The sequence below is a fragment of the Oryzias latipes genome, chromosome 21 (assembly GCF_053564925.1).
Source record: "Oryzias latipes strain Hd-rR chromosome 21, Olatipes_Hd-rR_3.1".
NCBI classification, from domain to species: Eukaryota; Metazoa; Chordata; class Actinopteri; order Beloniformes; family Adrianichthyidae; genus Oryzias; species Oryzias latipes.
Genome location: NC_136257.1, coordinates 16037364 through 16058825, shown reverse-complemented (window position 1 = coordinate 16058825; position 21462 = coordinate 16037364). Strand labels below are relative to the sequence as shown.

Below are 21462 nucleotides of genomic sequence, written 5' to 3'. Positions count from 1 at the left end.
ACCTTGATCCCTCTCGTTCAGACACATGTATTCTGTCTTACTATGACTGACCTTCATGCCTCTTTTTTCCAGAGCAAACCTCCACCTCTCTAGCTGTTCCTCCACCTGCTCTCTACTCTCACTGCAAATTACAATGTCATCTGCAAACATCATTGTCCAGGGAGATTCCTGTCTTACCTTTCTATGGAAAAGAAAAGACATGAAACCACTAAAACCCTTATAACTTCATGCAGTTTTAATGCACTGCCTGCTGTCATCATGGCTGTGCTAAGACTAAGCTGTAGTAGTTTGCATTTTATTGTAGTTTAGGGCTTCGGTTCTTTCTAGTGAAATTACACGGTTTTAACTCTGTCTTCTTCTCTTAATTAGGGTTTAATTTTTTTTTCTGGTTGTTTTGGGTCTGCCGTGGGATTCTTGGCCAAATAAATACTACGAAACATTTTCTCTGACTCATGAATGATGACAGATCTGATAGTCATTCAGAGGTCCTGGAAGCTCTGACCTTCAGGTGTTATGGTCATGTTAACACACTTTAGAGTAAACAATTTAAAACACGAAACTACCAATTGATGCATATCTTGTATTTTCTTTGGAAAGGTGCTGACATTGGCCTCTGCACCTCAATGGTGACTTTTCACAACAGTCTGCAATTTTAAAACAGTCTTTTTAAACGGGACGGTCAGCCAGTTTACAAAAAATGCAGACAAAACCGTTTCCCTCAGTATCAAATAATCAAACAGTCTTCACGTCTTTTCATGATCAGAATCATTTCTCTATTAGTTTCCTGAAAGCCATAAGTTTTTTGCACAAAAAGGATCTAAGACATTTAAAACCATTTCAAAGAAAATCCAACAGGCCAGTGTGAAGAACATGTCAACCTGCCTCATGCAAAGGGAAAAAGAAAAAGATCAAAACTGATCCCTAACAGCTTAAGGTTCATTCAAAAACACTCCACTCAAGCAGTCCATCAGCAAGTGGAGGCCTTTAAAAACCGCTGGGATGTCATCCACAGGCACAAGCCCCGCCTCTCCCCCACGCAAAGAAAGAATCCTTCCAGTTTATTAATTATTTGTACAGTGCCAAAAAACCTGCACATTTAAACTCAACTTCTTCAAATGGTTCCTTGTTCTGAGATGGTGCCACATTTTCCAATGTTCTCCTTTAATTTAGCTAAGAGGATGGGTTTATTAAATTACTTTAAAATAAACACAGGAATCAGATGAGGCAGGGTGATCTGGAGCTTCACTGAAGTATCAATATTGAAGAAAAGTAACGGAACCGACAAGTTTCTGGTGGCATGAAGGTCTGACTGTTGAGTGTGACTCACATCACCAAAGCTGCTCTTAATCATGCACTTCTGCAGAAAAGGCCCCATCAATGTTAGAAGCATTCACATGACAAGATGCAAACTGCCAAACATTCCCTGGGGATGTTTAGCAGAGATGTTTCTGAAATACAGCTTCGCTTGTTTCAAAAAAGTAAAATAGACCAGACCCTCTGTCTGAGTGACTTGTTCCACATACATGGGATAAAAAGCAGCTTTCAGTGGGGTTGTAAAATCTGTAAACAAGTGTATTCACAAGAAATTCTGTTAAGAACTAATCAAGCATCCCTGTCATCCCCAACAGGACTTAAACCAAATCAAATCTGGTTCTTAAAAACATGGAGATGTGTCAGTGTTTCCCTCACTTTGCCAGTATTGAGGAGGCTCCATTAGAACTGTATCTAATGATCCTTCCTGAATAAGGACCGTAGCTGCCACAGAGCTGCTTACAGTATATGACCTCCTTTTATACAGCATTAGTTGAGTTAAGCAGCTGTCTAGTCCTCCAGTCTGAATACAGCAGCTAAGTTTGTTGGTTTAATAAAAGTGTACTGTAGTCTGGTTAGTTAGGTCGATGTAGACCAGTGGTTCTTCATCAGCTGTTAGTCTTCCCACCTCCAGGGTCGAAATCAGTCAGAAGATAAAGCCAACGGAATCAAATTTTGGCAAAAAACAGACATTGTGTTCTTGACAATAGAACATGTCAGTCAGGAGAATGGACAAGAATCTGAAGGAATGGAAAGAAACACACCAAAGTTGTCTGCAAAGCGAAACGATCAATTCCAGTTAGGGGTGTAATGATTAATCGACTTAACCGATTGATCGATTTCTAAACCTAGGATCGAACCAGATCAATGTCTGAGGTAAGTTGTTAATCAAATCGACCCATACGTTATAAAATCTTTTAAAATTAAATAAATTGATTATAATGCAACTGGAAAATACTATTTGGATTGAGGCACCGTAGGTTCATTTTACTCTAACGTAAAAACGACCAAGTGCATCATAGCAGACAACACACATGTGAGGTCAGCAAAAACCTGATCAGTCCATCTTTCCAGTTCAATGTGTGGAAACACTTTGAATTAACAAAGACATTTGACCATACAGTGTGCTAGAATGTTCTAAGAATGTTCCCTTAGGATTATTTCGATGTGAAAATACAACAGTGGGCTGAACTTTAGGAAACTAAAATGTGAATGGATTTGACATTCATTCTTGTTTACTTGTTTGTTTGGACACATATTTCATTTACACCTGATTATCCTGAAGAAATCTAAGAATCTGGAAGACTTCAGCTGCAATGTTCAGTACCAGGTATTTCTCTCTGAGCACACTGGTTGAAGTTTTGGATAAAGATGTCCCGGATCCATTTTAGGTCAGTAAATCAGATCATTCAAAATGAACTAATATTGACTATGAATCTGATTGGCAGCACAAATTATGATATGAATCAAATCGTTGTTAAAAAGAACCGTTGCACCCTTAATTCCAGCTAAAATCTAAGGTCAGAAAGTGTCAAAAGTATGAGTCTTGTAATGATGATGAGTGTTCCCCACCCCCACCCACCATTGAAGCACAGTTTACATGACTCATTTAAGTCAGACACTTGAACCTGTTGGTGGGAAATGTAAGAAAAAGTTACATAGCTAAAATGAAGACAGAAGAAATTAAACATGTTGAGATTTCTAGATCCACAAAAAAAGCTCACATCTGGAACTCAAAAAACCTATTGGGTGAAAGTTTTCCTCCTGTCTACTGGGGAAATAGTTTAAGAACCACTGGTGTAAAGACACCAGTCCAGACCTGTATGGAGCTCAGGAGCTAAAGTTACAGCTGAGCCAGAGTTCAAGAGATGAAAAGGAGATCAGAGGAAAAAAAGGAATGCTACAGAAAATTGTAAGTAATAGAAAAAGAGGATTAAAAAATTTGAAGAGTCCACAAAAATGGCTTTTTTTCATGTTAAAGTCAAAAGTAGGAGGGAAACATCCAGTTGACATCCTTAAAGGACTACAGTACAGGATATAGTTCAGCTACCTTCAGTGTGTTTGCATGAGTGTCATCAGCTGTAGTGGCAGAGTAGCAGTCCAACCACTAGAGGGAGCAGGTTGAGCAGAAGAAGCCACAGAGTTGTGGTCAGACCAGAAGAACTGGAGCACGGATCTAAAAACAGAACAGTCTCTTTTATGACATTTTTAAATATACAGTTAACATCAGTGGTTCTCATTTGATTAATCTAAAAACAAACTGGACTATGTGGATCTTGTTTTTCAACAAATCTTATTTTAATGTTTAGCTTGTTTTTGGATGCAGTGAGTAGGGATGGGTACCGAGCCCCGGTATTGAACCCGGGGGATTTTTGATCACCGCGGTGACTCTTGCGACCCCCCCAAAACACAAAGTCCTCCAGCGGGCGGCCGTGTCGCGCACTCAAGAACGCATGCAGCTTGTAATGGAAATAAATACGATGGAAACAGTATGCTTAAATTGCATTCCTGGGCATTTCCTTATTCAAATTGTTGTGAATCAGTAGCATCAGGAGAATTTCTAATGAACTCCTGCCGCTCTGCAGAAACTATGTCCTATAAAACAGAAGTTCTTCACCTTTTTGACACCGGAGCCATTTTTCCCAGTACAAAGTTATTCGAGGCCCATTCTAATTCACATGTTTATTTAAATTGATCTATGTCTTGTTTGATTTGTATTTAATAATTAAATCAAGTCATTTTATGGTTTATCAACATAAAACCTTGTGGGGGGGAAATTTGATAAAATGTAATCATCTCAAAAATATTTATTTTCACACGGAACAGGTAAACCAGGGTCGTTATGCTTAACATAAATCGGAATTCCAAAAATATTTATGAGGCATTTTGATCAATAAAGTGGGTATGGGTACCGAGCCCCGGTATTGAACGCACACCCGGGGGATTTTTGATCACCGCGGTGACTCTTGCGACCCCCCCAAAACACAAAGTCCTCCAGCGGGCGGCCGTGTCGCGCACTCAAGAACGCATGCAGCTTGTAATGGAAATAAATACGATGGAAATTCCCAGAAGCCTTTAAAGTTTGAACACAGGACTCGCAGAAAAAGTAAATTATTAGCAAAGATGATTGTGTTTATCATAGTTCAAATCACGCACCATTTGCAGAACTTTCAAAAAAAAAAAAAAAAGAGGAACGTGCGGCTTTCTGTAATCTACCTGCATACTCCACCACGTTGCCCTATGCAACTGTATTTTATTTTAGAGTGAACAGTTTATTTAATTTGTTTTATATTTACATCATGACAGCAATATGTCAAAACATTGCGGTTTATTTTTCTTTAAATAACTTTTTTTTTACGTATTTTACTTTTCAATTTGGTAAAATGTTAAATTAAAATGTTTTGTTAAAAAAAAGCAATGATGTTGCATAATGAGGAAATAAAACACTTTATGTTCTTAATTTGTTATTTATTTATTTTTCGTCCTCAAAAAGTATCGATAAGAGTATCGTTAAAATACCGGATCAATAAGCAGTATCAATAAGCGTAGTAGTACCGTTAAAACTTTAATGATACCCATCCCTAGCAGTGAGGTGGAATGGTAAGTTGGACTGTCACTGACCAATGGGGTTGCTCCTGGAGGTGTTGATGGGCAAAAGCTGGTGTGGGAGTGGGCAGTTGTCACAGAAGTCGGAGCAGGCGGGGCACATCAGGACGCCGTTGTAAACCCAGTCGCTGACTCGAACGCTGACGCTTAGCAGCTGACCCTTGCGTGTGCACGTAAACGAGCGGTCCTGGACGAACACCGCCAGACCTTGAGGCGTGCATGACACCTGCGCGCAAAGAGTGAGACAATCCTCTAAGCTGTGCCACTGCTTTGATGGTTGTTTAGTTTATTCAATAAGTTCCATAACTTTCAGAATTTCGATTTTTTTTTAACACAGGAGAACTTCACTGGGTCTGGCCTTTTAGAAAACTAACACTAGATGACTCTTTATAAAACTTTTGCTGCCATGGAACCATCCTGGATAAATAGGTTTGGAGCTATCTGGAACTACTCTCAAATAACAAACAACTTTAGGGGGTCAGAAACCTTGTAGCATCCCGATCCCCAGTCTGGGTATGTCATCTTGCGGAAGCATTGTTCCATCACAAAGGCGGACTTCTGGTACAGACACACAGAATCTGGTCCGTACTCTTCCGCTCCATAATTCCTCCACCAGTCTGAACACACACAGGAAGAAACAGTATGCTTAAATTGCATTCCTGGGCATTTCCTTATTCAAATTGTTGTGAATCAGTAGCATCAGGAGAATTTCTAATGAACTCCTGCCGCTCTGCAGAAACTATGTCCTATAAAACAGAAGTTCTTCACCTTTTTGACACCGGAGCCATTTTTCCCAGTACAAAGTTATTCGAGGCCCATTCTAATTCACATGTTGATTTAAATTGATCTATGTCTTGTTTGATTTGTATTTAATAATTAAATCAAGTCATTTTATGGTTTATCAACATAAAACCTTGTGGGGGGGAAATTTGATAAAATGTAATCATCTCAAAAATATTTATTTTCACAGGGAACAGGTAAACCAGGGTCGTTATGCTTAACATAAATCGGAATTCCAAAAATATTTATGAGGCATTTTGATCAATAAAGTTTTGTGGTAATAAAACAAGCACACTTAAAAATACAAGTTTCAAAGTTTCGCCTTCAGCCCCTAAGACTCATGGGAAGTGGGGAATCATGGGTGTAAAACCATGAGTGAGGGGGCTATGAGCAGAAATCAGGTCCATGCTGTTTGGGTAATTATGGGTGTGTTCATATAAATAGCTTAACAACTTGAAGGGAGGGGCACGGACAGCTCTACAATGCAGCCAGGTACTCAGCAGCTTAATATTTGTGTCCCCGCTATAGTGATGAACAAGTTTAATCGTTACAATATTAACACATTTTATAAAGTATCTGCTTGCATGCAGTCAATAGTTAAATTTTAAACCAAAAAAAAATGATGACATTTTTTTTACTGAAGGTCAAAATTTATTTATGCTACACACAACTGAAATGCAATGTATGTAATGTGTTTATTGTGAATATGAATTATTCAGACACCAGAAGGATGCTCTGTCCAGATGTTTGTGTATTTGCTGGTGTAAGTGTCATTGAAAGAGGAATGTTGAGATACAAAGAATTACCAGTTAAATGCTGTTGGATAAATGGTGAAATATTCAGTTATTATCATTGTAAATCGGACTTCATAGAAGTCAGTTTCTCAGCAGCCATCAACCTCACTGCATGTCACTAAGTAGTTGTGTGTGTCAGAGAGAGGAAAGAGAAAAGAGTGAGATAGAGCGAGTGTGTGTGTGTGTGTGTCTGTGGAGGGGGTATCTGACCTCCAGGGTAGTCGCTGTGTTAGCTCTGGCTAAGCTGCATTTGATGTGTGTATTGAGGGTGGACACTTTCCTTGAAATAAACACAAGTAAAATACTTGCTGTTGTATTGTAGTGAAAGGAGCGTTTTATGGGTAAATGATACAGCTTTAATTGCACGTTTGTGTGTGTACGTCTTGGCAGGTCAGTATGTGGTGTGGTTCTTTGTCTCTCACTGTGGAAAAAAAAAATCGGCTCTTGGTGTCAAACTTGTTCGCCACCCCTGACCTAGCGGTTGCCCGGGAAACTGCAGCAGCTGGGTCAGCAATACGAGGGGCACGCATGATGGCGCATCCCCCTTCCCCCATTTCACCTGCTCGATGGGAACTAAGGAACTTATAACAGCAGGCAAAGTGGCATTAAAAAAGTCTTATAAAAAACAAGTGGGGATGGTTTTGATAAAGTTTAATTATATACACTTTGTAGTGCTGTCAGAACACAAAATCAAGTGCCCTAGAAATTTCCCAGAAGTCTGCGAAAAACCAGTGTGCATCAATGCTCACTAGATTGGCGAATATAGACCACAATGCATTGTGTTTGAACGATTTTTGCAAAGAAAATGTATTTAAATGTGTTTTTTAAACCATTAACTTTTTGACTTCAGGACATAGTGGATTCATAAATGATCGTCGCAAAAAGCTCATATCAATGACGTTTTTACTCCGTGAAATCAATGACGTCATATTCACCGAAAAAAAAAAAAAAAGTAATTTTCATGGTGTCCGAATTGCTGTTAAAATCCAGGACACTACATAGTCCCACACTATGTCGTTTTTTAGTAGTTAGGGATTAGGGTGGGAATTCGGACACATATATGTTTTTGACTCAGCTACACTGCGTATTGGGGCATGCCACAACACCTGACTGACGCATCACTGCCACCAAGTGGTGGAATGCTGCATTCAGATCCCACAGCACTCGCGGCCCTCTGATTCAGAACAATTTATATTTGCGCCCCACTATTTGATCCTCACGGACCAAGATTGGGCCACGGCCCCATGATTAAGAATCCCTGCTATAAAACGCCGCAGGTTTTTTGATTTTTTTCTGTCTAGAAACAGCATAACGATAACTAAAAGACCACTGAGAACGCTTTTACAATAGGTCAAAAACTGATAGGTGCGGGACTTTAATCTTTAATAAATAAAAATCTTTAAGCTGCACCAACTTTTTACACGAAGATTGAGGTTCCTACCCATTGAAGCGTTTTACTGCATGTTTTAAGGTCATGGGTTCAAAGCTACACTCAAAGTCATGTACTGTCCTTTGAAGGCACTCAGAGGTGAACATAAGTTTTTGAAGGTTCAAAACATTTTTCTTGCTTTAAGTAGGCTGGATACATGAGGAACATTATTAGCTGAACTATCTGAGGCATTCCAGCCAGTTCCCAGAAAAGGAAATGCATATTTCATGCTTCTGCAAAAAAAAAAAAAAGAGGCCATAAATTCCTTTAGAAGGCAGTTACACAGAAAGACCTTTCATGTTTGAGATTGCCGATGCTGCAGCCAAACAGCATGCCTGTTGTTTTTTTCCTACCTGAGGGCTTGAAGTCATTGACTGTATATTATAACCAGACGAATCGCGAGTGATGTCCCCCAAATGAAGTCAATTCCGTTGCCATTTCTCAGCTATATGTCAGTCATTGTGTTGGAACCAGACCTCCTAGTAAGCCGTGATTGGTCCATCTGCATTTCTGTGGCAACCACTGTCTTCAATCAGGAGTGAGCACAATTAGAAGGCCGCAACCCTTCCACTAAAAATGGGCTTGGGAGAATCTGTCAATCAAATGCTTTGAACGTTTGACGCAAGGCCATCTACTTTTATTGACGCATCTGATTGCTCGGTTTATAACTTGAATAACTTACACTACTGCAAAAGTATATTGAAAAAAAATTAAGATCATTCAGAACATGATAATAAAAGGTATCAGATCAAGAATAGTTATTCTGACCAATAGAATGACTGAGTAACAGCTGTTTATTTCTCAATAGAAGTCTATGGGATTTTGCCTTTTTGGGGCCAGCAGGTACTTCCTATTTGGAGGCGACGGTTAGGGGTTGTTCAGTCCAGTCCCTGCTACTGTTAATGTTTGTAACAGCCATAAATTCTTCTGAATAAAAAGGAACATTTAATTCTGGCTGTTTTTTTAAACTGTTCCATAAATTTTCACCAGGATTCTTCCATGTTGGCTGGTTTTAATTGTGCAGATGTCTGTGACGATGTGGATCAACTGTAGAAAAAAGCTGATTTTGGTGACCATGTTGGTTTAATACGAGTAATCTGAAGAACTGAGATTCAAAACACAAAAAAGAAAAAGCTTGGGCAATGAGCCACAAGGCAGAAGATGTTAACAGTCCAAACTGAAAGAAGTCCCAGTGATTCAAATCAAAATGGTGCCTCAACTATGAGTCTCATCTTACTGCGGAATGTAAGCAGAACACATGGACAGTAAATTGAAATCCAACCAAAGTGCTTCATTAATGTGCCATGAACACTACCTGGCTGGTTCTCAGACACTCTGCAGTAGGAGTTTCTCTGGTATTCTCCACTGAGGTGCCAGCTGAACTCCTGGCTGAAGGGACAGTAGTCTGCGATCTCCACAGCCCCCCCATAAAACGAGAGCTGGTCTGCAGCCACATCCGAGATCTGGTCAAAATACTGAGATCAAAGAGACAGACACAAGCACCTTTGTGTTACAGAAAATACACAAACATGCTAGAAGGTATCAGCGGAAGCCTAAAAGGAAGGCTATAGTTTTTACATTTTAACAAGCATCAAACATTTTCAGGTTCGAGATGACAAAAATGAGTTAAAAAGACCTGTCCTTTAGTTTAGAAGAGCACATCTCTTTTTGTCCCAATATAAAAGAAAACACAAAACTGACTTTTTCATGACACTTTCAGGTGTTGCATCTGACCTTACTGACTGTGAAGATACTTGAACATGATGCTGAACAGCGAGGATCATTTGGATTTTGCGGATCTCGGTCTGAAGTTGAGGACAGGAAGGCCAAGTTCAAAGGAAAGCCCAAGTGCTGACCAGAAAGACAAGAGTCTTCCAAAAGAATAACATGAACCACAATCTGAACGCTGCTATAGTAAACATTCCCATATCTTCCCAGCAATGTCAGGGTGCTCATGTAATGACCACAGAAGAATTCAGAAAGACTCTTCACTGAGCAGGAGGCAGATTGAGCCAAGAGCCACTCAGACACCCGTTTTAGTGCATCGTCCTGAAGGTGAAATCTAAAAGGAGTTAAACAGGAAGGACGCGGTCCCAGCAAAAGACACGCTGCTTCAACATGCAACAAAAAACAAAAAGAATCATTTCTTCAGGCTTTTAATTTTTCTTAAACTGTTTTATCACTTGTTTCTTTCTGCATTGTATGCGGAAGTGGCTCAGATGGTAGAGCAGGTAATCTGCCCCAGGGCAGCTGAGACTACATCAGTAGTTATCATCACCAAGTATGAATGAGGAGTGAATGAATAATGGACACATTGTAAGTGCTTTGAGCAACAAGAAAAAGCGCAGATAAATCTAATCCATTATTATCATTGTTATTATTGTTTATGAAAATGTCAGTTTGGCCCTTACTGCACAGTAGTAATAAGCACAAAAAATTCATTTTCTGAATTTTTTTATTATATATTTAAGTTTTTCGCACCTCTGGTGCAAGAATATCACCACAGAAGTAGAAAAAGCACAGGGATTTCTCAAGTTACTGATAATGTTGAGGGCCAAAAACCATGCAGGCTAAAGTTTGATAGAACTGTCAGCTCTTTGGTCACAGAAGTGAGTGAAAATAAAAGACAGATTTTAAAAACCTATGCAGCTGTGGGTGAAGTGATACAATTAAAGTCATTACTTTGGTTCCCTTTTTTTTAACGGAACACGTCAAGATTTCTGCAAAATATTGTTATTACAAATGGGAGTAAAAAAGTGGTAGAAACTGAATGAAAAAACTAATTGATTCATAAGTTTTCTGTGATCTTCAGTTGACTGCATGAGCACAGATGGGCTTGGGTGGTGTACCTGGTACTCCAAAGGCAGCTTCTCTGGGTATTTTTGTAGGTTGCAAACGGCTACAGCCAGCTGGTCCTGTCTGCAGGTGAGCTGCAGAGGGGAGGAGCGCACTGTGTTGCAGTAAGGGGTCACAGCATGTCGCCTAAAGCAAACAGTAAAAACATACAACCGGTTTTTTATAGTTCATTCCAAGTTATTGTGCTAATTGTTTTCAAGTGTAAAAAAAAGTCTAATTGTTTGTTTTTCATTAAACTCATGGATGATATTGTGTCTCTGGGCTCTTTGAATCACTGACATCAATCTTAGATACCTGTGATTATTAGTTTGGCGGGTGAGTTCAATTAAAGGAAAGACTACTAAAGAAGGACGTTCCACATTATTAAGCAGACCAATATTTTCAAGCAATATGGAAAAGAAAAAGGATCTCTGATGCTGAAAACAAGGTATGAAAACCTTTTGATACTTCAGGAAAACATAAATGTGATCATCGTACAATCAACAGACTTGTGGCTAATTCAGAGCACACACGGGTTGCTGCAGATAAAGGCAGAATGAGGAAGGTTTCTGACAGATAAATACATTTTAGAGACTGCTGGTTTCTCTGGAGTCCCACCAACATCAAGGTGTAGGATCCTCCAGAGGCCTGCAGTTCTACGTAGAAACTCAAGTTCAGTGGATGCAAGAATTGTGAAGTTGCTACAAAATAAGGGGTCCTATGTTCATATGTAACTTGAACTTTTAAGAGGTTTTTAATTAAAATAACTTTTTTGATTTCAGTAAATATGACCTCCCAATGCAGCAAATTCAACAAATGATTATTTTCAGTTCTTTAGAATCTATCAAATGATGTGGAACTGTGTGTAATAATGTGGAACAGTGACTTTGAAAGTTTTCTTAGATTTGAATATTTATGTTTGTTCAATAACATTTCATACACATAGACTCTAATGATTAGACTTAAATTATACTGACATTTAAAACATTATTTGCATAATTTAGAACACGCTGAAAATTTTTGCAGGTTTGAGACTAAACTTTTCTTGAAATAGATGTTAAAAGGACCTCTGGCTCTGTTTGTCCATCCATAGCTTGCAGCTCTTCATGACAAAGTCACAGCCGAGGCCCCGCCCCCAGTCTAGTCTCTGAGCTAGACTGTAGTTGGCCCGGTACCAGCCGCTGTCCTCCATGATGGCCAGCGTGAGCCGGGAAAAGACCCGGTTCTGGGTGTGGGAGCCTGTCATGGCCTCGTTCTGACAGAGGAGAATACATTACTAGTTATGAACTTGTTGTTTTTATTAATTTTTTTAAAGCAGGCAGAGTGAATATGTCACAACCTCCAGGAGTCTTTTCTCCCAGTGATTAAGTTCAGTGCCAGCCCCCCCCTGGTTCTCCAGCTCCATTCCCTCCAGGATGGGGCAATTGAAATGATTTCTGGCTTCCTCCTGGGACACAACAATTTGTTTAAGAGTTTATTTCAAAAGGCAGAAAAAAAACAACTTAACAACAACAACACAGGCATCTTTGGAAACATTACCCCAAAATCTCATTAATACCCAAACACCTGTGCCTTTTTCTCAGACATCTGATTAAATTAAAACTTCCTCTTACCACCACCCGAGGGGTGACCATGACGTGCACATGGTGTCGGACCATCACCCCTCCTCGAATGTCCCACAGCCTGCTGACTCTCCGGATCACTGCCTCACTCCACTGGTACAGCCCGAGGCTGATGGACAACAGGTTGAAGACAACAGGTTAGACCTGCAGCATCTGTGCACAGACACTCTGCCTCTGCTGTTGCAAACAGGAGGTTGGGTCGGCCTCAGCTCTGACTTTGAGGTTGTTGAAGGTGACAGAGGGTTGGGGTTGTGGTGAGGGTACAAAAGTAGCCACAAGCCTTTTTCACACCTGCACCACGTTTATTATTGCTTATTCTGAGAGAGATTTTTGTGTATGAAACCATAAAGACTCTGCAAAGTAACTGAGTTTCAAGAACCTTCTAACCATAAATTAAACCGTCTTAATTCAGATTATTGTTCACAATTATGTGCACATTCTATCCTGAGGATAAAAAACAGCTCATTTCAGAGTCATGTTCACATCAATCTGTGCACAATACACAATGCATGCAGGATGGCACCTTGTTCCAAATCGATGTGTGCAACTAAAGAGCGATTAGCATCAAACTAACATTCTTCAGTAGAGTTAAAGCTACCTTTCGTTGAAGGCGGGCAGGCCGCTGGCAAAGCGAGGAGTCAAAGGTTTGCCCTCGTCGTCATGATAGAAAGCGAAAAGCCCGGCGGAAAAACCCTGGTAGACAGAAACAGAAAAACAGAGGTGAAAATCTCATCCAGTGTTCACACCAAAACCAAAGTATACCTGCAAGTATCACTCTCCTTTGCCTTCTCTCTTTAATCATTTTTGAAAATGGAATCTTTAGATTCCCAGAAGCTCGATGGAATCTACAGTGTTTCAGCAGTATTTGATCAGACCAGCATGGATGAGGAAACTCAGTTTAGTCAAGAAAAGAAATGTAAGTCACTAAATTTTAGCTTCCTTTCACACTGCACCTCTAAGAGGGGACTATACAACATGTATGACATACAAGGGTTAAACTTCCCAGAAAGAAAAATAAGCATTAGGGATGAAGAAAACTCATAATTATAACGGCATGAACCTGCTCAATCCTTCACATCTACACACTAGATACTGATTTTTATGCACTTCTCTGGTGTGCAAGTTAACATTTGCATTTACAGGTGTCAAATTATTGTGCCAATTGTGATTTAAATAATTACAGAAAAATGAGCGCATTTTTTTTTTAATCCCGTAAATCTCACTTTTAATTTATAACGGTTGTCATGTTCTCAAATATAAAAAACAAAGGTCCAACTAGGGGCCAGTGTCTGCTGCATTAACGTTTCATTTGAACTCAGCTGAAAACTCCTTACAGTGCATGTCTGAGTGTATGCAGCACGCATCGCGTTGCTGCTGTGACCTCATTAAGAAGTTAGTGGTCAATATTTTTTGGATTGCTCAGAAAAGTTTTTTTTTTTTACAGTTTTTGTGTTAGATTTGAGCACTCTGTACCTGATGTTCTGTTCGTGTTTTATTTTTACCTTAATTGTTTGAGATGGAAAAAAATCCCCCTTGTTGGTGTAAAAGGTAATATTGCAAGTCTGTGTTATCAGGAAAACTTCACTAAGCCACTTTTTATTGTCACGAATATCTCAATGAGGCTTTTCACACCAATTAAGTTAAAAATAAATGTGATCAAATGTGATAATATCAAAAGTTAATTACAGGATGCAGTAATTAATCGCATACAAAAAATTAATCGCTTGATAGCACTATTTGCATTACTCTGGTAGCATTGGTCTGTGCATGTACGCTGTAGTGAACCTCACCAGAGAAAACCTATAACCCCCCCCTTGTTTGGTCTACAAAGTAAGTTTAGGTGAGTTTTCACACAGCTGTAAAAATCCATAGAAATATCTTCTGTTCAGACCAAAGAATTCTGGTCAAAGATCGAGCAAAGTATGAAAAAAACTGGAGAAGATTTGTTTTTGTTTTTTATAGTATATATGTTATGACCCCTGGCAGTGTCTGCTTGTCTTGTGGTGTGTGTATGTGTTTGAAATTCAGCACCTGCAGCAGAAGTCAGCTCCGGCACAGCTGCTGACTCCGCCCCCCCCTGCATAAGCTGATTGAGGCTGCTTCCAATCGCCTGGCTTGGAGGGAAGCTTTAAAAGCTCCCAGGATCCTTTGCTCCAGTGGCGGCTGCATTCCTGATTGGGAATTTGTTTTCCAGCCTGCCCCTGCTGTCTGCCTGGCCTGAGCTTGAGAAAGCCTCTGGTTTCCCCCTTAGTTTGATTCTGGTTTTGTCCTTTTGTTACATTTACTCTTGTGGTCTTTTGTTTCCATTTGGAGTAATTTTCAGTTTTGCCTTTCTGCCATAATTGTATAGCTACAGAGCCTGAAAATTTAAGTTATACCATCATTTATTCCACCTTTGGTCTTTTGTTGTTTATTTTCCTTTAGTTCCCTTTGATTTCTTTATTTGTCACCGAATAAACGGCTGTGTGGTCAACTTTAACCCTGCCCGGTTATCTCAATTTTCTTTGTTACACATTTTCTCCCTCTTCCCTGAAGAGGGACGTATCAACAGACAGTGCTAAAAATCGAGATTAATGTAAAGCAGGGTTATCCAATCCTGGTCTTCATATTTTTGAAAAGTTTATTTCTATGAGAAACCATTTATTTTGCACTTCAGTTTCAAACAAAGCAATAATTTTTGCACCTTAAGATTAAACTATTTATTTTGCACGTTATTATATGTATTGAAAAATGTAAGTTAAAGTCTTAGTATTTGTTCTGACCATTAAAACGCAGTTTCTCTGTTCACAGATGTATGGCAGACTGAAATGGATAATAAAGTGTTTGTACAAACTGTTGTTCAATATATTTGCAGGTAAAATTAGTTCTGCAAATGTGTTGAATACAAAAGAGCCGTTCGCTGTTACTTTGTACTTACTGATATCTTTTCTTTTATTATTTAAAAAAAATATTGTATGAGTATCTCTATCAGCTACAAGAGGCAGGAAAATATCGGGTATCGGTTGTAAAAAGTCATTATCGTGCGTGCGTCACTATCAGGATCAAAGAGATGTTTCTTCTTTTTTTTTTTTTACCAGGGCGTGAATGATCTCATGTTTGACAGTGGAAAGCATCCCTTCAAACTCTTGAGGCTGGGAGGAGATCATGGTAGGACACAGGTTGGCATAGCCTGCAATGGGCCTGCACAAACACACACACACACACACATTTAGCTTCAGTTGATGCTGACAGAATGTGAAGTTCCTCTGTGATCCTCACACCTGTCCAGCTCCGCCTCCAGCTGGCAGTAAGCAGCATAGGCTACTATGTTCTCCTGTCCGCAGCGCTCCGTGGTTATTCCGCTGACGTAGAGCACAAAGTCCGACCCCTCCACCCCGGGGCCATCTGGAGGTCCTGTGGGGCCACACGACTTTCCAAACTCACTGCATACTTTGCATTGCTAAAGAAAAGAAAAACGAGGCAAACTTACTTTCATCCTATCACTTTGATCTAGATAAGATCCTTTTATTTCTCCTTCTTCCTTCATTCCACATTACACGGAGGTGAATGCCAATAAATGCAGCTAAAATCAAAACTGTGTGGCCAGCGTCTGCTGCCTGGTCGGACCTGAAGGTGGTGATGTGGTACGATGACGGGGCCACAGCGGGTGACGTCTGCACAGGATTCCTGGCAGTATCGATGAGGGTCATTTCTCTTCCTCATGTACTGGTTGGTTGCACATAGTCTGAAAAAGACAACCATGTTATGCAGCGTTGTGTACTTTGATTCTAAATTATTTCAGAAGGAAAAACATTTGAAGAACAAGATTCCACCTAAATCAAGTGTCAGACACAAAAAATGATCACCTGGTAGAGAACAAATTATTGAAATAAATTATTGAAATATTTAAGATTTTGTAAGAGAAAATGGAAACATTATAGAAAGAAAACATGAATTTCAGCCAGTTTAAATGCATAAATAATAGCAAACAGAATTTCAATGTCCATTTTGTAATGTTTTTCTAAAATGCAGTAATGATGATCACTTTATGAGGGCAAACAGTAGAAAAGTGTTGTAGAGAACCACAAACCTGCTGAGCAGTATGGGTCCCACCCTGTGCTTTACACTGAAAGCTCTTTGCAAGAAGTCAATGGCCTGAGGAAACAGCTTATCCTGCAGGGAGCAAAACAGTTTATAACATCTCTAATTTTACCCGTCTTGTTTAATTCAGGTGCCAGTCAATGATGACAGATTTCTTTAAGTTAAAGGCAAGTTAATACTGCTGTAAAAACTCAACGCATGTCATTCCAAGATAAGTTTTTGGGGAAATAATCCTCTGAATTCTACTACATTAAACAATATGTTATGGTCACACCACAAAGTGTGTGAAGTTTAGATCATGAGGTCCAACATCTGTGACACCCCCCCTCCCCCAATTAGACTGCAACTGAGGTGTCCATAAAGAATAATCAGGCAGCGGAAGAAAAGTTCAGAGAAATTGACCAAAAAACTGCTTAACGGTAATAGCAAAGTGTTCCCACACTAAACATACATCAAATTATTTTTCAAATCCAAATTCATTGTGACAAGACAAAAGCTTCAACTAAATTTGTGCTGTGCTTTAAAACCTAAGGTATGCATCTTATACTAAAAATGAAACCACAGTCTTAGTGTTTGAGCCTTTGTTGTCCAACGACGACTTCCAAATGCAAAAGATGAAAATACTGTGATGCTTCTTCAAGAAAAAAGATCTTCAACAATCAGACCTGATCAAACCCAGCAGATGACCCAGCCTGGCCTGTTCTAGTATTTTGATTCCGTCTGCCTATGCAACAATTTCTGCTGAGTTCTTGATGATTCAAACCATCTTTGTGACTTTGGTGACCCTTATGGAGTTATGCATGCAAACTTTCTAATGCAAAACCCTGGCTCTTAAAAGAGGCAGCTTGAAGTTTAGCCATTCTCAGCTGATCAGGGGGGTATTCCAGAAAGCAGGTTATGCTAGCTCCCACAGTAAAATTGAGGCTAAAGCAGTGTACAACCACCGCTTTCGGTTCCAAAAACAGAGGTATGTTTCAGGGTATGCTTAGTTCCCCTGGCAACTCATGCTCTGAACATAACCTGGTCTGGAGCAGGTTTAGTTGAAGGTTAGTTTGTTTTCAGAGAGGTGAAAAAGCATGGCGTGTCCATTTGAAGATGATTTAGTGGATGAAGAAGCTCAGATAATACTTTTTCCACCGTGAGAGGGTGATAAGACCACGTATGGATGTTGGACAGATAAACATTTTTACTTTGATCTAACTTAATTATTTGCTTTAGTTAAGATAAATCGTTTTTTTAGTTAAGTCAGCTTAAAAATAACACGTAGTTTTCAGACAGTTATTTTATTTTCATTCAAATTAATTCATTTAAGTAGATGTAACTTTGGTGCTGCTGTTAGATCGGCACCGCAAGGAATTTTGGGATACCATTCCCATTGCCTGTCTGGACGGATTTGGGTTTAAGTGTGGGTTTTTGACCAAATGTGTTTAGTTGTTTAGCTTTTTTACTGTGTTTTGCCGAGTTATTTTTCCTGTTATGTTTAATTCTTTCTGCAACATGAGTGAGAGGGAGGGAGAGGATGATGAGTTTATTTGGCAGCCCTACTGTACAGTGGTGTGATGATAAATTCAGAGATATGGTAAATGGTTACATGATATAAATCCATTTTGTTTCATTCATTTTAATGTTATAAAAATGAGTATTTCTGCAGGCTCAAATTTAGACGTATGAGAGTTCAAGAATTACAATAAATTAAGATGGAAAAACTTTAATTTAATTGGAGTAATATGACATTTATTTAGATAAATATGTTAATTTGAGTTGTAAAAAAAATATTGAGTTAGATAGACGTAAGAAATTAGGTTGAATAAATTTAACCCAATTACCGGTACTTGTTACTAACTGAATTAATTTAAGTTGGATAAGTTATATGTATGCGCCACAATGAAAATAAGATCAGAAACTCATGCGTTTACTTTGTCCGTTCTTTTTCTCCAAGGAGAATCTCTTTCTTTTGCTGATGCAGGCCTGTTACTTTTTTGATGGACGTATAATCTTTATACGCCGTCATTAAAATCTCCGACTCCGTCTCACTGAAGTATAGCGCTCTCTTTTCTTCTCCATGCGTTTCCATGGTGACTCCGGAAATCGAAGATCAATTGAGAATGTCTTCATGTACCTGCTGTGCACGTGCATTAACCCAGGGCTACCAAGTCGAGTGTAATTACGCCAACTCATTTCCAGTCTTTTGGAACAGACATACCCAGAGTAAGCAAGTTCAGGCGGATTTCAGCCAGAGTTCAGGGTTAAAGTCAGGGTAGTTTAAACATGCTTTCTGGAGTACCCCCCTGAAGCCTTTGTCCTGAGAGATTCTGAATCTTAAGAAAGGAATCATTTTAGGTTAAGTCCTTACAAAATAAAAATAGAGAAAAATAACTATGTAAAGTTATGAGTTCCTCTTTACCTTCACCAGCCTCCTCTTGTCAGCTGGAAGTCTATAAAGACAGAGCACACAAGTATGATATAGAAATCTCCTTTTACTGCGTTTCTAATGTCTGAATCCTTAAAAAAAAACCTTTATCAAAGAAAACTGCTAATTCACAGCTGCTTTATGACAGCTGAAGAAAGAAATATATTTTTACTCAAAGGTTTATAGATCTGTTATAGCGACACTGAAATTAACACTGGCAACACAGGCTCTAGCATTACACATTATTCCAGAAGATTTGAGCAAAAACTATACTGTAGACAAGGGGTTGTCAACCTTTCCAGCTCAAAGAGCCATTTGGATCAATGTCCCACAGAAATTCAAACACACCCTTTGGAAACCCGGTGTTTCCAGTGAACTGCATCGTTTCACTTTTTTTTTATGTTTGTGAAGAGATGTTCCTTTTTTTGGGATCCTCTGTCATTTAATGGGTTCTGATGAGAACTATTTCCAGCACTAGCAAATATGTCATAATTAACTAACAGTGAATCCACTTCTCCAATAGATTTTTGTACACAAACAACTTTTTCTCTCATCTCGATCAGGATGTTTTTGGACTAAAGCTGGGTTTTCTTCTGGAATGTTTCGCCACATTTGAGACTTTGTTGTTTGCTATTTCAGATCGATTAATGAATTTTATCAACCAGCCCTAAATTGTGATTTAACATTGGTATAATATACTTTTGCAATAACATAAGTGTTGCAATGGTGCTTACTGGTCAACACTGCTGTCATAGATGATCTTTATTTTAAGCTGCAGGACATCTGGAGAGCTCCTCTTGGTCAAACGCTCAGGCTTCAAATACACATGATGGATGACCTAAAAAAAAAAGAAACAACCAACCTTAAAAAAAATATGAATGACAATTCCATTTAAATCATGTCAGCAAGTATGTTTAACACTGAAACGGCCATTAATGCAAAATGTTATAAACACACAAGAATAACCTTTAAACAGCTTTTACTTTTACTTTGAAGATAAAAACCAGAAACGTTTTAAATTGACATGAACCACAAAGATATACAAAATATAGCGAGTTTATTTAAAAATGAACAGTAAACAAAAGGCTTTTATTTTGAAGTCGTATTTTGGCTCGTGTAGGTCAAACCTGGGTTAAGGGAGACCCTTCAGTTTCATGCGAATTTAACTCTGAAAGACTCAAATTGAAGCAAAAATGTGGACGAATATTTTTAGCTTAACGCCATTCCTCTACAGAAACGGGCTAGCTTTGGCTTAGCCTGTTAGCTCACATTTTATCCCGCTAATTCTTCACAAAACTGAAGAGTTTGGAGCACAAATACGTTACGTTGGGTTTAATTCACCTACATCCACCAACAGTATTTATACAGCGGACGGGTCGTTTCAACCTCAGCCACCGCGTTAGCTTAGTTCGTCTCAGCTGAGATTAGGGCTTTACCTCCGCGGGAGACGGCACTCGGTGATTACAGGAGGAGCCATAACAAATGGCTAACGCGGCCAGGAGAGACAAGAGGACGCCGGGACCGAGGACAACACGGGGGGAAAGCGACTTGCCATCCCCGCTTAGCCTCGACTCCATCCTGGAGCTCCCCGACAGTCGGGGCTTGGCAGCCCGGAGTCAACTGAAGCTCCGCGGCTCTCCGTCCAATCCACTTGGATCTCGTATCATTCATCGCTTTTTGGGTGGATCACAACACGATAACATCCCTGTAGAAACAAAAATGAAGTAAAATAAAAACGGCATTTTTGAGAACAATCAGAAGTGACTGATAGAAACGCCGGCAAAAATAACCAACCTGGAAGCTGCAGCGGTCCTGGTCTGATCAGCTGAGAAGAGAGCGCCGCAAAGATCGTCGAAATGCAAGATGAGCAACACGAATAACACAGGAAGCGCTGCAAAGATCGTCATTCTACCAAGATGTTGAGAAGTAGTAAAAGTGTGCAGACAGATGGCCCAGTTTTTTTAAGCAAACTTTATTAACAAAACTTAATTTACATATTTAGCGTTAGAAGAACACATAAAAGAATGAACGGGGGACCAAAAATTAAAAAAAAAAGTTTTTTGAAAAGAATGGTACAGTAGATGAGAAATAAAATTATGATTACAGATCACATTTGAGTAAATCTATTCCTCATTACATGTCCCGATCTGTCTTTTGTTGGATGATGCTGTTGGAGCAATCTTCACTGATCCTCAATTTCAATTATGGGCACCCAGTGGATTCAAGACAAAAATATTTAATGAAGGAAAGGTCATACATGAGTCTCCTATATTCAGCATCATGTCTGGTGGTTGATCACTCATACTGGTTGTCTGTGTTCTGAGTTGGTGTGTTAGTTTTTTAGGTCATTAGTGTAACAGTCAATGTTAAAAAACTATATTTCTGTTCATCAGTATGTTCTTGTGACTCATGTTTACAGCATGTAGTGTGGCTCTTACAGTTGTTTTCTTCCCCTCCTCTCTTTGTATAACCAGGTGTGTGCATAGAGAACTGGACTAAGCAGGTGTGACATCACCTGTAGAAAATGCCTTACCTCTGGCTCCAGTGAAATGAAGCCAATTCAGATGCCATTTTTCCGCAATGCGGACGTCGCCA

General features: G+C 39.3%; 1 protein-coding gene across 1 annotated transcript; it reads right to left on the bottom strand.

Annotated features, from left to right (window-relative positions):
• Positions 1-566: 566 nt before the first annotated feature.
• Positions 567-20794, bottom strand: lmln (leishmanolysin-like (metallopeptidase M8 family)). The gene is made up of 17 exons (XM_004081659.5): positions 20662-20794; positions 20304-20572; positions 19602-19705; positions 18862-18892; positions 16447-16529; positions 15984-16101; positions 15638-15816; positions 15452-15557; positions 12976-13070; positions 12369-12486; positions 12095-12202; positions 11823-12010; positions 10770-10902; positions 9236-9395; positions 5404-5534; positions 4933-5143; positions 567-3487 (listed from the first exon to the last, which is right to left on the bottom strand). Exons 2-17 carry the CDS (start codon positions 20442-20444, stop codon positions 3387-3389), a joined length of 2007 nt encoding a protein of 668 aa, XP_004081707.1. The 5' UTR covers positions 20445-20572; positions 20662-20794; the 3' UTR covers positions 567-3386.
• Between the last annotated feature and the right edge of the window lie 668 nt (positions 20795-21462).